This window comes from Heteronotia binoei, chromosome 13, assembly GCF_032191835.1.
Source record: "Heteronotia binoei isolate CCM8104 ecotype False Entrance Well chromosome 13, APGP_CSIRO_Hbin_v1, whole genome shotgun sequence".
Taxonomy (NCBI): Eukaryota; Metazoa; Chordata; class Lepidosauria; order Squamata; family Gekkonidae; genus Heteronotia; species Heteronotia binoei.
In genome coordinates, this window is record NC_083235.1 from 43,242,559 (window position 1) to 43,259,409 (window position 16,851).

At 41.1% G+C, this 16,851-nt stretch overlaps 1 protein-coding gene across 1 annotated transcript in view; it reads left to right on the forward strand.

Moving 5' to 3' along the window:
* Positions 1-16,851, forward strand: part of CA10 (carbonic anhydrase 10) — a 546,255-nt gene that overhangs the window by 512,972 nt on the left and 16,432 nt on the right. Inside the window, exons 6-7 of the mRNA XM_060252934.1 lie at positions 159-254; positions 3,705-3,777. Coding sequence (XP_060108917.1) covers positions 159-254; positions 3,705-3,777 — 169 coding nt within the window. The remainder of the gene's footprint in view (positions 1-158; positions 255-3,704; positions 3,778-16,851) is intronic.

Consider the following 16,851-nt stretch of genomic DNA (forward strand, 5'->3'; position numbering starts at 1 on the left):
CCTCCAGCAATAAAAAAAAATAAAAATATGATTATGAAATTTTACAAATCATGTTGCAAGCAACTGTGCATTGATAAAAAGGGCATTTGTTGTTTGAAAAGAGAGGAATGGATTTGATTCTCCAGCGCTTAATTTTCATTTCCCTCTCTTTTCTTTAGGTTCAGCTAATCCACTATAACCATGAGTTGTATACAAATGTTACGGAAGCTGCAAAAAGTCCCAATGGCTTGGTGGTAGTTTCTATATTTATGAAAGTAAGTACAGTACAGTTTCTTATACATTGAGTTCTATTTGCTTCACGAGGTTTTAAGTGATTGGGTGCTGTTGTAGTGGCCAGTGCCTGCATCTTGTAATCTTGACTATCAAACTTCTTCTAGGAATCTTGCTCTAATGAACTGCTCCTAATGATTGCCCTTTGGAATAGCCATCACTGTGACCAGTCCCTCAGTATGCAACTTGCTCACTACAGACTCCTTGCACATAGTTCTCTTTAATCTGAAGATGTTTTCCCAGCATCCATTTCTAGGTCTCTTTTCAGTATCTCTCTTTCCATCCCATCCTCATTCTCTCTCCCCTCTTCCCATTACAAATGGCCCTTAAAATGGATTTTGACGTGACTGTGATAGTTTGATATATGACAGGGGTGGCCAACGGTAGCTCTCCAGATGTTTTTTGCCTACAACTGCCATCAGCCCCAGCCAGCATGGCCAATGACTGGGGCTGATGGCAGTTGTAGGCAAAAAACATCTGGAGAGCTACCGTTGGCCACCCCTGATTATGCTACCTAAACGCTGATTTCTCAGGTTGAAGGCTGCATGCTGTAGTTATCAAATGAGCACTGGAGGCCCATAAAAGTCTTAATACGGAATCAAGGCTATACTGTATTAAGCAATATCTATATACTTAAAGCCAAGTTAGAAGGGCTTTCACTGTGTTTAATACAAATCTGCTGCCTTCTGTCCTAACTCACCTCTGAAAATCTGGTTTTGCACATTTTAGTGAGGTTCATTTTAAACTGATGGCAAGCGGATGATGAGGGATGCCTATTGGTTAGCATCAGTGTCTCAATAGCATGCTTTTGTTTCCCCATCTCTGATGCAGTGCTACCATTTTCTAGTACAGTGAAGAATGAACAGCTGTGTATCTAAACATACATATATGCCATTTTAAATATTTGCTTGTTACCATTCACAGAGGTCTTTTGAAAAGATCACACATAAACCTAAAGCAATTCATTTTGTCATAAGTATGCTCAACAGGTAGAAGAGGGTGTTCTCAAATGAAATTTAGGCTGGGTACAGACAGGCAGCTTGAGGCAGCAGCCTCCCATCTCAGGGAAAAAAGCCAGCACAGTCCGAGGCACCTCAGAGTGGTCAGACAGCATGTGCCCTGCTGCTGGAAGAGGGATGGGCTGTGGTCAGGCCACTCAAGCACATGGGAGGCACTTCACTGGTGCTTCCCAGCCATTCAGATGACCGGGAAAGGCAACAGGGAAGTGCTTCAAAGATTTTTAAGGCAGCAGAGATGTGCCAGAGGATAACATAAGGACAGGAGTGAGGTGCAACCCAGATGTGCCCATTTGAATGCATAATATAAATCCAGCTGTGGGGAGTTCTTGTGTTGGCCCAAAACAGGCCACCTGTACTCAGCCATAGGGTAGTTGCCAGGAAAACAAAATTGTAAGAATAAACATAAACCTGCAAGTTTCATTTTTAAAATGATTTTAAAAAATAATGCTGCATATTTTAGCTTTTTGCAGTCTTCTACAGTCTTTTTTGCAGACTTCCACAGTACAGGACACAGTTTTGTACTGAATCATTACTGGAACCTGCAGCGTGGCTATCTCATTGAATTCCAAGTCTAAACTGCAAAATGTCAAGGCCTGATTAACTCCTATATAAAATTCTTAGTCAGGTTTCACTTCACAACCTTCACAATCACTTTGCTGTGAGTCATGACTGCAAAATGAACACCAGAACCAAGTGTCAATATAAATAGAGACCGAGACCTGAGGAGAATATAGTTCAAAGAGTAGCAGAAGAGAGAAGCAATTGTGTTGCCTGGCAAAGAAGAAAGCCATTTCCATGTCAGAATATCCCATAGAACCTCAAAGCATTGTACTGATTTATTAAAAATTTTAAAACATAGATGTTGTACCTTAAGGCTATGCTTGCAGCAGTGTTTCCGTCTGACTGGAAGTGGGACAAGGTGGGAGGAGCACTTTTATGCTCAAGTTTAAACTGGAACACGGCAACCTTGGATGGAGTGAAGGTAGCTGCTTTTCTATAATGACACACTTTCATACACACTAAATGCCCTTTCAATCCACTTTGCAGTGGGATTTTACTGTGTGAAATCACAAAATGCACTTGCAAACAGTCACTGAAGTGGATTGAAACTGCATTATTTAGCATGTGTGAAAGCTCCGATAGAATTACAGTACCCACATGGCACAATACAGGGGGCTAGTTCTTACCTTTTTAAATCCCTAAACACCTTGGGACCTTTGTACTTGAATGGACACCTTTTCCCATACCGTGAAACTGCCTTCAGAGGTGAGATTGGTGGTGATCAAGGAGAGACAGGGCATTTTCAGTTGTGGCACTTGACCTTTGCCCTCCCCTTGAGGCTCACCTGGTGGCTATCATACTGTCTTTTAGGTGTGAAGACAAAACTGTGTATGTTTAACCCAGGCATTTAACCAAGGTGTGTTTTTTTCTGCTGTTTATGATCTGCTTCTAGTCTAAGATCTATTTTATGAATTTTTAAGGGTCTTCAGTAGTTGTTTTATGCACCTGACTTATTTCAATAGCTAGTTTTTAATACTAGTAATGTAGGAGTTGTTTGTGTAACTTCATGGTATTGTTTTTACCTTTAAGACATCTCTCTGGAGAAGCAACATATAAATTCTTTATAAACAAAATAATAGCCACAGAGATGAGGGGTGGCTGCAAGGATAAGGAAGTTGACAAAATCGCCCCTCTTATCTTTTCTGTTAACAGATTTCCAGTGATAGAAAACAGAGGACAGACAAGCCCCCAATTCACATAGCTATTAGTCCCTGAACACTCCCAACTCTGAAAATCAACTTTCCTGGGGTCAGAAAGAACTTTTCAGGGAGGGAAACAAGGAGAAAATATACTGTACTGTCACCTTCTGCTGACAGATCATTGGATCCAATCCAGTGAGCTAAATCCAGTATTTGGGTTATACTAACAAAGGAGCTTTCTCCGATGCAAGGAACATTCCACTAGTGGAATGCTACTTGATTCAGAGAAGGCCCTGCAAATTAGTGGGAGAAAGAAAACAAAATAAGGACCTCTAAAGAAAAAGGCAAACAATAACAATATGAAGTATTATCATCAAATAATTGAAAATTATTTATATTCATAACATGGTGGAATGGTGTAAATATCACAGTGATGAATGTGTGTTCTAACTGTGACTGAAAAGTCAGAAGAAATGTTCTTCTCAAAGTAGATACTATACAGCAGATGTCATATTATTATTGCATCCTTGATGCAACAGTTCCATTGAGTCTGCAATAACTATTTAATATTGACGTTATTTTTTTTTTTTTGCCTCTTCTGCTATACGACATAATGGGACACTGCTGCACCTGTGTGCAAATCAAATAGCTGTATTTTTCCAAATAAGAAGCTTATGATAATTCATTTTTGATCATGATTTTTTGCCTCTCATAGGTATCTGAATCATCAAATCCATTTCTAAATCGTATGCTTAACAGAGACACCATAACAAGAATAACGTACAAAAGTAAGTTGCTTTTGATTAGAACATTTGTATGAGGACAATGGGCAGTAGTTGTACCCCGCATTGCAAAGGTATACTTAATAAAAGCTGTTTATTTGGGACCTGAGAAGTGACTGTAAGGAACAGAAATGTTTATTTAGGGGTCTGCTGTCCAGGAAGAGTTCACAGAACTTCTTCAGGAACCTCTTGTGGGCACATTTTCCATAGGTTTTCCGAATCCCTTTCTATGCCTAGTCCCATTATGTGGATTTTTTGAATCACACTCTGAGGTCACATTAGATTACTATTAGAGATACCAACGACAGTGCTGTGGTATGTATGAGTTACTTTGTGCATTAACTAATATTGATTAGAAACAACAATGAAATTCAGGGAATACAAATTGGCACAACACATAAGACATTGCCATATGCTGATGACTTAATTTTGTATTTCACTAAAACATTAGAATCTCTTTTGGAACTACAGTTATTTCTACAGTATTTTGGAGAAGTCTCAGAGCTCATGTTTAGCAAAACCAAATCTATAATCCATCTGATAATATTGAGATGACTGCCCTTCAAAAAATCAAAGCACTTTATCATTACAAAATTGCAACTAAGTCTTGGAGATATTTAGGTATATTTATTCCTCCAAAAATTCAAGATCTATTCACAACTAACTTTCACAGACTAGAAACTGAATAAAAGTGTATGATGACTAACTGGAATTCAAAAATGGTTACTTGGGCAAACTATATAAACAGAATTAAATCTTTTATTTTACCTAAGTACTTATTTCTATTCATAACCTTATCAATCTTAATCTCTCGAAATGGCAAAGTCAAATAAATAAATATATATGGACCTTTTAAAAACCCACATATATGTGGGCCTTTTAAAAACTACTCTTTCTAGAACTACAAACCGTGGTGGTTTAGACATCCCTAATCTCAAACCATCTCGGCTAATCTAGCAATAATAATAATAATAATAAATTTTATTTGTATCCCGCCCTCCCCGCCTCGGCAGGCTCAGGGCGGCTAACAGCATTTCTCAATAACATACAATATAATAAAACCTTTAAATTTAACAATATAAAACAATATAAAACATTATTTAACAACATTAAAAGCCAGTCTATACAATTAAATAGTTTAGTCTGACAGTGCTGATGATGTTTGACGCTAGTTCTGCCATTTTATATACAGCGGTCTAAATCTTTAAGCCGCATTGGCGGATCCTTATTAACAGCCTTCTTCAGCAGTCTGGGTAAGCAAGTTTAAAAAGGGTGGTCTTGCAGGCCCTGCGGAACTGGTCAATACTTTTTAGAGCTGGATCAAACATTCAACCAATGTTTTCAACATTCAACCAATGTTTTCAACAAGCTGTAAAACGTCTGACAAGGTGGTATTTGCCCCCAATTACTTTACATCATATAAAATCATCCACACAGTAAATGTCCCCAAACAATTTGGTCATATTGCTGATTTTTTTTTCACTGCTGGTGGTCATGTCCACATCTACAACAATTTTGGTTTAAAATAATATCAATAATCAATATAATGTTACAAGTAAATATTCTGTTCCAACCCAAAGCCATTCTATTAGATTGATGGAACAAATACAAAAAATAAACTCATTATGAAGAAACTATTTCAACTTTACTTTCTATAGCTAAAACTTTAATAGCACATAAATAGTTAGATAAATATAGTTTCAGAGATTATGGGATTATTTTATTTTATTTTAAATAAAATCACATTCTCTTCTACAATATGAGAATTAAAAAAAACTAGTATTGATTAGAGGCTTTTTCGCAGCAATACCAAAACAAAACAAAAATAAAAACAAAGCATTGAAAGTAATGTTGCTGTTGTCTGGGATCATGGATTATAATTTAAAAAAAAAATAATAATTTTGCTTCACATATTAGAAGGCTCTGTTGCTGTGAAACAACTAGCTTTTTAAAACTCATACTTAGGAAACTTCATTTGTGCAATCAATATTTAATTCTTTGGTGTAGTGGTTAAGAGCAGTGAGTAGCTAAGAGAGCTAGTTTGGTGTTGTGGTTAAGAGCAGTGGACTCTAATCTGGAGCACCAGGTTTGATTTCCCACTCCTCCACATTCAGCCAGCAGGGTGACTTTGGGTCATTCAGAACTCTCTCAGCTCTACCTATCTTTCAGGATGTTTATTGTGGGGAGAGGAACAGAAAGGTGATTGTAAGCTGTTCCAAGACTCCTGTGGATAGTGAAGGACAGGGTATAAAACCAACTCTTCTTCTTAGCTGCAGTTTTTAACCAAATCAGAAAATGCTAATCACTCTACTGCAGTTGGAATACAGAGTGTGAAATAGGTTCAAAACTCAGAACTTCAAACAATAACAGAAGCTATGGCTGACATTAGCTAGAGTTCCCGGTGACCAACTGTCTGAAAAGCAGAACCGCCAACATAGTAATGTTACAGCACCGTGGAATAGTTTTAAATTTTAATTGTATTAATGTTTTATAGATTTTATTGACTTATTGTTTTAAATCGTGTAAACAACTGTTGTAAGCCGCCCTGAGTCCGCTTGTGGAGAGGGCGGGATAAAAGTCTAATGTAAATAAATAAATGGTTTTAAAGGCATCACAAGGTGCTTTGAAACAAGGATCAGGAGAATCCTAGCAATCAGGTGCCACCTTGGAATTTTAAACTGGATTTTAAATGACTTCTTCGCCATTTCACTAATAGCCACCCCTCCTTCCTACCCCTGCAAAATGTGAAGGCACTGAAACAGCTTTGAATGTAGTTACAACTATATTGATAATTTCTGAAGAATTATTGCTTTAATAGCCCTGCTTTTCTCTAGGGAAGGCAATGGCAAACCATCCCGTAAAAAGTCTACCGTGAAAACGTTGTGAAAGCAATGTCACCCCAGAGTCGGAAACGACTGGTGCATGCACAGGGGACTTTTCCTTTCTCTTCTCTGCAGATCTCAGGGTGGGGTTTGTTTTTTTTAAAGCTCAGGTTGCATTCTAATAATAATAATAATAAGTTTTTATTTATACCCCACCCTCCCCGCCAAGGCAGGCTCAGGGCGGCTTACAGAACATAATACAGTATCATGGTATGACAGTAACAGATAAAATCAATCAACAATATAAATACAAAATATAAATTAATTTTAAGAATAAGCTAAAACAATACAGTGGTGCTACAGTCTCTATTTATCCAGGCAGCGTAATATTCATTCTGGTTACATCTTAAAGGCTTCTTGGAAGAGGGCAGTTTTGCAGGCCCTACGGAACTGGTTGAGATCCCGTAGGGCCCGCACCTCCTCCGGCAGCTGATTCCACCATTGGGGTGCTTTCATAGAGAAGGCCAGCTCCCTAGTTGTTTTAAGCTTGGCCTCCTTAGGCCCAGGGATTTCCAAAAGATTTTGTGAGCTGGAACGCAGTGCTCTCTGGGGAACATATGGGGAGAGGCGGTCCCTGAGGTAGGCAGGTCCTCGGCCATATAGGGCTTTATAGGTGATAACCAGCACCTTGTAACGAACCCGGTATACAATTGGCAGCCAGTGCAGTTCCCGCAGCCTATGCCGCACGTGTTCCCACCAAGGTAGTCCCACTAGTAGCCTGGCTGCTGCGTTCTGCACTAGCTGCAGTTTCCGCGTTCGGTACAGGAGCAGCCCCATGTAGAGGGTGTTACAGTAGTCCCATCTCGAGGTAACCGTCGCATGGATCACTGTTGCCAGGTCGCCTCACTCCAAGAAGGGGGCCAGCTGCCTCGCCCGTCTAAGATGAAAAAAGGCGGATTTGGCACTGGCCGCTATCTGGGCCTCCATTGTCAAGGAAGACTCCAGTAGCACTCCCAAGCTCCTGACTTCACGCACTGGTACCAGTGGTGTCCCGTCAAAAGTTGGAAGGGGAATCCCTCCTCCCAAGGCGCTGCGGCCTAGGCAAAGGACCTCTGTCTTCGCTGGATTCAATTTCAACCCGCTCAGCTTGATCCAATCAGCAACGGCTTGCAATGCCTGGTCCAGATCTACAGGGGCGTCGGAGGCCCGGCCTCCCATCAATAGATAGAGCTGGGTGCCATCAGCATACTGGTGACAACCCAGCCCATGTCCCCGGGCGATCTGGGCAAGGGGGCGCATATAGATGTTAAATAACATTGGAGAGAGAACCGCCCCCTGAGGCACCCCACAGTTAAGTGGGTGCCTCTGAGACAGCTATCCCCCAATCGCCACCCTTTGTCCCCGACCTTTAAGGAAAGAGGAAAGCCACTGTAAGGCTAACCCCTGAATCCCTGTGTCGGCGAGGTGGCAGGTCAGCAGCCGGTGATCGACCATATCAAACGCCACGATAGGTCTAGCAACAGCAATACCACCACACTGCCTCGATCCAGATGTTGCCAGAGATCATCCATGAGGGCGACCAACACCGTCTCTGTCTTGTGGCCCGGGCGGAAGCCGGACTGAAAAGGATCTAAGGTGGAAGCGTCATCCAGAAAACTCTGCAACTGCAATGCTGCAGCCCTCTCTATTACTTTGCCCAAAAAGGGCAAATTTGAGACCGGCCGGTAATGCGCCAATTCGGCGGGATCTGATGTAACCTTTTTCAGGAGAGGGCGAACCACTGCCTCCTTCAGAGGGGATGGAAAAAGACCCTCTGAAAGAGATCTATTTATGATGTCCCGTATAGGACATCTTAGTTCCTCCTGGCAAGCTTTAATTAACCAGGAGGGGCAGGGGTCCAAATCGCAGGTTGTTGGGCGTGCAGCAGAGAGGATTCTGTCAACTTCCTCCAAGCTGAGGGGGTTGAAACGATCCAAGATCAAACCAGAAGGAAGGCACAGAGCCTCAAGTCCACTTACTGTATCCAATATGGCAGGGCAATCGTGGCAGAGCGATTGGACTTTGTCAAAAAATTTTGCAAAAGCCTCACAGCCTATCTCCAATTCCTTAACATTTGGCTTGCCTTGCAGCAATGTAGTTAGATTCCGAATTGTTCTAAATAATTGCGCCGGGCGTGAATTTGCAGACGCAATCTTAGCCGCAAAGTATGTCTTCTTTGCGGCCTTAACTGCCATCTCATAGGACCTCATAAATTCTCTATAAGATGCTCTAGTCACTTCATCCCGAGTACGCCGCCATTGCCTCTTTAGCCATCTGAGGCCCTGTTTCAGCTGGCGTAATTCCGGGTTATACCACAGAGCCAACCTGATCCGGGGTCGCAGAGGGCGCCGAGGTGCAATCTCATCAATGGCCGTAGAGAGTCGGCTATTCCAAGACTCAATAAGGCCATCAAGGGAACCGCCAGAGGGCCAGGAATCCCGTAGAGCCATCTGGAACCGTTCCGGGTCCATTTGGCTCCGCGGGTGAGCAAAAATACGCTCGTCGCCTAAGCAGGTTTGGAATGGAATGTCCATACGAGCCCTGAGAGCAAGGTGGTCCGACAATGGCACTACTTCTGTAGTTACATCGTCCACCATAACTCCGGCCTCAAAGATCAGGTCTAACATGTGGCCAGCCTGGTGGGTGGGGGTTGTAACAAATTGAGAGAGTTCCAGTGTTGCCATGGATGACACTAGGTCCGCCGCCGGCTAAGAGGTTGGGTCATCCGCATAGACGTTGAAGTCACCCAAAATGATCAGCCTTGGGTGCTCCAACACCCAGCCTGCCACGGCCTCAAGCAGGGACGGTAAGGCGTTGGCCGGTGCGCTAGGCGAACAGTACACCAGCCAAATTGCCAACCCCTCTCCAACCTCCCCCGCCAGGCCCGCACATTCAATACCCTCAATCTTTGGAGCCGGGAGTGCCCTGAGGGAGTAAGCCTCACGTATGAACAATGCCACTCCTCCCCCCCCCCGCCCACTAGTCCGCGATTGGTGAAAGAGCGAGTAACCCAGGGGAGCTGTTTTAGAGAGAGCTACCAGATCTCCCTCTTGTACCCAGGTCTCAGTCACGCAAGCCAGGTCCATGTCCTGCTCGAGTAAAAACTCTTGGAGGACAGAGGTCTTGTTATTAATGGACCTGGCATTACATAACACCAATGACGGAGGTGGGTTATTTAATCTGTCCCTACTACCTGCCACCCTTGGGATTGGACACAGATTGGAAGGTGACCGAGCCCTAATTGGTCTCGGTCCCCTTCCCTTGTATTGTTTTCTGTTCCCACCGCCATACCTCCCCCTCCCCATGAGCATTGGAATTCCTGGGCCTGTCATCTCCCGCTGGTGGTGTTTGTTGTTATCGTAGCCACCACTTCTAGAACCCTTTAGCACCACACTTTACTCCCCAATCCACTCCCCTCCACTAATCCCAATTCCAAATCAACCCGATTAAGCCCACCCCACAATCTCTTTATATTAATTGGTAAAATACATATTATAAATCAGTGGCAATAATTAATATAATCCCTCCCTAATAACCCTCAATTTATTTGCCAAATAACATATAAAAATCAAACCCAATCAATATAATAATCACAAATCACGAGTTAATTGGCTAAAATTTAAGTTATAGTCGATTATGAGTGGATGGAGGTAGGATGTTGAATAAGGAAAGTACTATCATGCTAGTCAGTGCAAGGTCTGTGCTAAGTAGGTGCTGAGTAGATAAAGTGCTTGGGTAAAGTGCTAAGTAAGGTGCTGAGTAGATAAAGTGCGAAGACAGGTGCAGGCATCGAGCTGGTACCACGACGTGTGCTACACTGGGGGCAGCGGTCGAGGGTGGGATGTATAACGGGGTCCATGAGTTCTCGGCCAACACCCCTAGGCTTTCTTCTGTGATAATTCATTAATTCCTTCATGAATTCCTCCATTGCTGTTTTTAGGGGGGGGGAAGCTTGTCACCAATATGTGTGAACCCCACATTGGAGTATGCATTTTGAAAGCTGTAAGTCCCCCACCCCCGGGGTACAAGCAGCTTGAAGGGTATCCTTTTTCAGCAGAGAAATTGCACAAAAGTCCCTCTTCATCCAGCCCCCTTCTTTCTCTTGAAAAAGTGGCCCCAGCAGCTTCATTTGGGAAATAACAAGGTGTTGTTAAATTATCATGTAAAATAACAAATGTTTGCATTTATTCTCCTTAAGTACCTGTCTCACCTTTCCAGAAATTGTCAAACATTTGTTGTTGGCTTCAGATGAATTTAGTGGTTTAGGAGGTTTTTACATATTATATATTTTAGTTGTATGCCTGAAAATGCTTAGAAAATATGACTGCACCATACAGATATACTTATTGAGCTCCCCGTTGAATGGCAAACTGTTTACTGCTGCAGATTAATGTATGAAAAGGCCCTTAGAACTCCACAATGGGCTTCAGACTTTTGCTACATAAAATGAAGAACTGATAGCTTATTATAGTGGAATATCTACATTTTCCTCAATCTTGCAAAGAAACGTATTAAAGGGATAAAATACATCAATATCTGTTTTTAGAGATCATGTGTAATCTTTTGAAACATTTTACACATAAGTTTAACAACATATGCATAATTATCAAAAGATAACTATTACCTGTATCTGTTGTGCGCATTGATGGTATCCATTGATTTTCATTACCTGTAAGGGAAAAAATGGGAGAGTGTTTCTGTAATGTGAGATAACAGGGCTTACCTATGAGGGAAATATTAAAACCTAGAATATGCAATATTTGGCTATCTTGCATTAAAGTATTTCATTCAGAAGGTCCAGAAGTATGATATTGTTCCATTATTAACATTGTGCTTGGTTCAAGGGCCTAGTTCATATATTGTAGAGTTGAAATGGAACTGAAATGTAAAAATTTCAAAATAAATATTTTGATACAGAAATTTGACCTTGAAATTGGACACTCAAATTTTAGACTCGAAGTTTGCTACCAGAATTTAAAATCCATCATTATTGACAGGCTAAGTGATGTTGATTATAAAATTTACTAAATTCTACTACAAGCTATATATGAGATACAAACCATTGTTGGCTGATGATATAGGTCAGCTATCATATATTCACTGCAATATTATTTATTTGACTTGCCCTTTCTCTAAGATCCCTGGCCAGAGAGACATCCGCCTGTCCTCAACCAGAGCCAGGGCCTTTTTGGTCAGTCTGGTGGAACTCTCTGCCTAATGACGCCCATGTCCTACAGGGCCTACTGCAGTTCCACAGGGCCCGTAAAATAGAGATGTTCCACCAGGCCTACAGTTGAGGACAGCAATAGTTTTTTGGCCTTCTCCATCTCTCCTCTCCCCCCTGGGGTAAGGACATCAATTTGTCCTCTAAGTGCCATCTGAAATAGTAATAGAATTTATTGTTTTACCTGTTTTAAACTTACTTGTATTATTGAAATGTTCACCAGTCTAAGACCTGTATACAAGAGAGGGTGGTGTAGAAATTGAATGAAATAAATAAATCAGGGTATTGTGCATATACCCCACCGCCTTTTATCATGAGAACAAACCTGTGAGACTGGTTAGGCTGAGAAAGAATTACTGGTCCAGTGAGCTCAATGACTGAATAATTATTTGAACTCCCATTCCTAGTCTAACACAATAACCACTGCATTCATTCTCTGAAATTAATCTTGTGGATTTTAATGGCACTGAGTATCTATGTTGAGAAGTGTCTTCTGGGAAGCAATGATATGGGTCATTGGACAAGTGCCGACTTGTGAAGTAAGTGCCTAAGTTGACCAACATACTTGACTGTCACAAATGATACTGGAACAATGTGAGGAATGGCCACATTAAGATGCTTCCTAATTTACTTCCGTATATTGTGAATATTCAGGGCTTTTTTTGAGCAGGAACACACAGGAACGCAGTTCCGGCTGGCTTGGTGTCAGAGTGTGTGGCCTAATATGCAAATGAGTTCCTGTTGGACTTCTACAAAAAAAGCCTGTGTGAAACCATGGTAATGTTAAGGAGTATGGCCTAAAATGAAAATGAGTTCCTGCTGGGCTTTTTCTACAAAAAAAGCCCTGTGAATATTTATTTGTTTATGGCAACATTTCCATAAAATTGTGCCTGGTATAGCTTGCAGTTTAAAAAACCAAATTCAAAACATAGTATTAAGACCTTAAAATCTAGGATAAAAGTTCTGTTAAATATTTATTTACTTCATTTATAATGTGCCTTTCTCAGTGATACTCAAGGTGGATTAATAGGTCTACTAAAAGGTCTTCTGAAATAATTAGAAGTCTTTAATGGACATTGAAAGGCCTGCAGTGAGGAGGATAGATGACAGTCCTGGGGAGCAGACTTCCAGAGTCTAAGAGCAGCTGCCAAGAAGGTATTCCCAGAGATTCCCACCAGGTGAACCTCAGAAAAAGTGGGTTCACACAGCAGCATGTCATTGGCAGCAGGCAAATAAATGTAGATAGAGGTAGTCTTTCAAGCACTTTAGGCCCAAATTGTCCAGGGGCTTCCAAAGTAAAAACATAATTTTATATTGGGTCCAGAAATGAGCTGTAAACCAAGAGTAACATTGGCAGCATACATTCATTGTGGTGAGCCCTAATCAGCATGCCTCATTCTTAGCCAAATGACATTGGTGAGGCCCTTATTCTCAGTTTGGGTGTTGTTAGTTTACCAGTATAATTATTTCTCAGCCTTTTAGCTAAGATCAAGTGCAGTATCATGTGTGTCATATAATCACTGTCACACAGCAAGACTCCAATATTAGAGACTTATGGTAAAGACTTGTCTTACTGTCCCTTCTAGGTTAAGTGTACAAATGTGAAGTGTGTTATAAACAAAGAGTATGGTCTATGTTCATGATTGGTTGGTAGTAGTGGTTATTAAATCAGTAATCAATGTAAGAATTTAAACTAAGAATCAAAGAGTGCAAAGGAGGGATAATAGATACATATGGGTTGTAAAACAAGTTTTGATGTCTAGGGCTTAGTGGAAATGATTATGAAGTTAATAAAATATAAATGCTACAAGAAAAGTTCTCAAGTTCAGAAACTGTCCTCAGGCAGAAAAGAGTCAGATAATCAATGCAAGCTGGTAGTGCTCAGAGCCTACCATTATATAGAGATATGTTTGTAAGGAAGAGATAGGCAAGCTTTGTAAGACACAGGAATCATGTAGAGGATACATAGACTGTATCAAATTACTTTGAATATTATGAGATGTATAAATACAGTAAAGGGGCTTGACAAAGGCATATTTTGATCAGATGATGGCCTGAGAACAGATGGCAACCAAGGTTGATTCTGTAAGTGGATTGTTTTAGTAAAGCAAATAGAAATGAGTTCATTATAAAGCGATGATGCCCTCTTCTCTAACATCCTAGACTCATAGTGGATACTTGTCCATTCTGGACAAGTATCAACATCACTAGTAGTTAATAGTGCTTTATCTTGGCTATTCGTGGGAAGGGAACAGAGTAGTATGAGCATATCTCATATTGAAATGGTTTTAAGGAAAGGGCACCTGTGTGATCCAAAATGATGTAATTGATTCATTACAACCCCAGATAAATGTTATGTCATCCTGAAATAGAGCTCTCATAGTCAGATAGGCTGAAGAACCACTCCTCTTCTGCCCTTTTGCTTAAGGTCTGCAGTTTGCCACAGTGATGGGATAGGTTGTAAAGGAAAACTTGAATTTTACAACATATACCTCTCAAATGAACTTCATAGAATTGCCCATTAAGCAGAACACTTTCCAAGTTCTCAGGGTTTCACTTTGCCAATAGTAGAGTTGGTCACAACTTTCATCAGGTTCAACTCAGGAAATATCTGGGAACTTTGAGGGTGGTGCCAGGAGCAAGATTTTGACAAGCACAACTGAACTCTGAAGGGAGTTCTGGCCATCATATTTAAAGAGACCACACTCCTTTTAAATGACTTCCCGTCTTTGGAAATAATGGAGGATGGGGGCACCTTCTTCTGGGGCTCATAGAATTGGACCCCCCGGTCCAATCTTTTTGAAACTTGGGGGGAGGGGAGGAGAGGCATCTGGTGCCTCTGCCTCAAAAAGCAGGATATAATGGAGTGCCCAGTGGACATGCAAATGCATACCACTTTCTGATAACCCTGAAGTGGGGGTAGGGCCTCCAAACCAGGGGATCTCCTGTCTCTAACTGGGGATTGGCAATCCTAGTATTCACATTGTCAAAGCTGTTTCTAGAGCTGCCATTTTGGCCAGTACAGACTTCCACCATTCTTGACTTGGCTTCTCGCCATCCCTGTATATTTATAACTCAGTAAGGGCACAGATTTGAAGCAACCTTACCCCCATTGGCCATCTCATCAGATCTATATACCTAAACAGAGTTATAAATCACAGACGTCTCAAAACTGGAGATACCACTTCTTGGAAAAGCAGATTTGGTTATTCTGTTATGAAGGGCTAACACAACTTCCTCACAAAGTTGAATTAGAACCTCAGCCAGTGTCAGAGGTAATTCAACTAGACTATCCTAGGGAATCAGTTTCTATTCAACCTGTTTCCTTTGTCCACCATAGAGAACTGTAGAACAAGAATACTGTCTCACATCCAAGATTCTATGAACACTGAGAATAAGCATTGTAGAAAAGCAATTAGGTTAGTCTCTCTTCATGTGCTGACTTTCAAACAGCAGGAAGCATTCAAACATATAATTCTCTTCTCTCGGAAGTGGAAAAGCTCTAGAAAATCTACCATGTGATACTTCTGCACATGTAGCTTGGCTTTTACTGCAAAATTTGTTGGAAAAGGCAATGTCTGGTATACAAAGAAGACCCTGCAGGAAGTAACAAGAAGACAATTAGATAGGATAGTGAAGCCAGCACCTTCTGTCCTGTTAAGTATCATTCCTTATCTCTCTCCAGATTGCTACTCTTAGGGCAATTTCCCCCTTCTCAGAAGTACCACACTCAGCCTTACCCTCTCTCTCAGCTAGGGACGTAGTTAAGAACCTATCTCTGTCTCTCCTCTTCCCTATCAAGTATGTTAATTGTGTGCACCATTGCTCTGCCAACAAAATGAATGGCAGCTTCACAGTGATGTAAGCCAAAGTTGTTGTTTTTGTTGGTTTCCATTCCCTAGAAAAGCATGATATAGCCATTACTATTTAATCAGCAGAACACAATCTTACAAATCATCCTTTTCAGAAACATTTGTCCCTTCCTGGATACATAGCTAGAGAGATGGATGGAGAGAGGGAGACATAAATGCTTACTTTCTATCAGGGTTCTGAACAAGCCAAAGTTAAAAAGGGAATCAGTCACATTTATTGCACCCAAGGTACAGAATTGACTCACTTCAAATTCCAAATACCTTTATTGACATAGAAATTGACTCACTTGGTAATGGACAGTGTCTGTCTTTCCTTGCACATATGCACATCCCAAAAGACAGCAAAGTTTTGCATCAGTGGAAAATAGAATTCCTGTTTGCAGCTACACAGCCTTCCACCCTGCTGACTTGTGGAAAAAAATTTCAAGGTTGATAGCCTTGAATGAATTCCTCTTGGCCACAACTTTCATCACATTTTTGTCTCCACTGCCTGATTTGAATGAAAATATGAAAGTTTGTCATCGTCTTATCCTTGTTATCTTTGATCAGACTCTATACTTGGCTACCTGTTGTGCTCATTCAAGTCAGAGCTCAACATTTGAGCAGGTTCAAAACATCATCTAACATCTGCATTGCAATAAGACTTGAAAACCGCATCACTGATTTCTGGATTACAATATACAGTGCACAGTAATTTTGCACTTAAATGCCCATGGATTTATTGGCAACCCAAATAGTACTAAATGTTACCCTACAGGAAACAAATTGATCAAACAGCAGTTAGAAGCAATGCCAAAACCTAGATAGTATATGATTTCAGCTTAGATTAAGCTTGTTGTCTTCATGACTGCATAAATCATGAAGAATGTTGCAAAAGCTACCAAAACTGAGACAGAATAGTACTGTGCTACACTGGCACAGACTGGTATTTTTGCTGAACCCATCCAGTAGTCATAGAACAAATTCAGCTGTAGAAAGATATGGGGTGATTGATTTGTACAGGCAATCAGAACAGTTTGTTGGTTGAATAAATTAGAGTCAAGTAGCACCTTTAAGACCAACCAAGTTTTAGTCAAGGTATAAGCTTTCATGTGTACACACACACATCTTCAGATACCAGTGT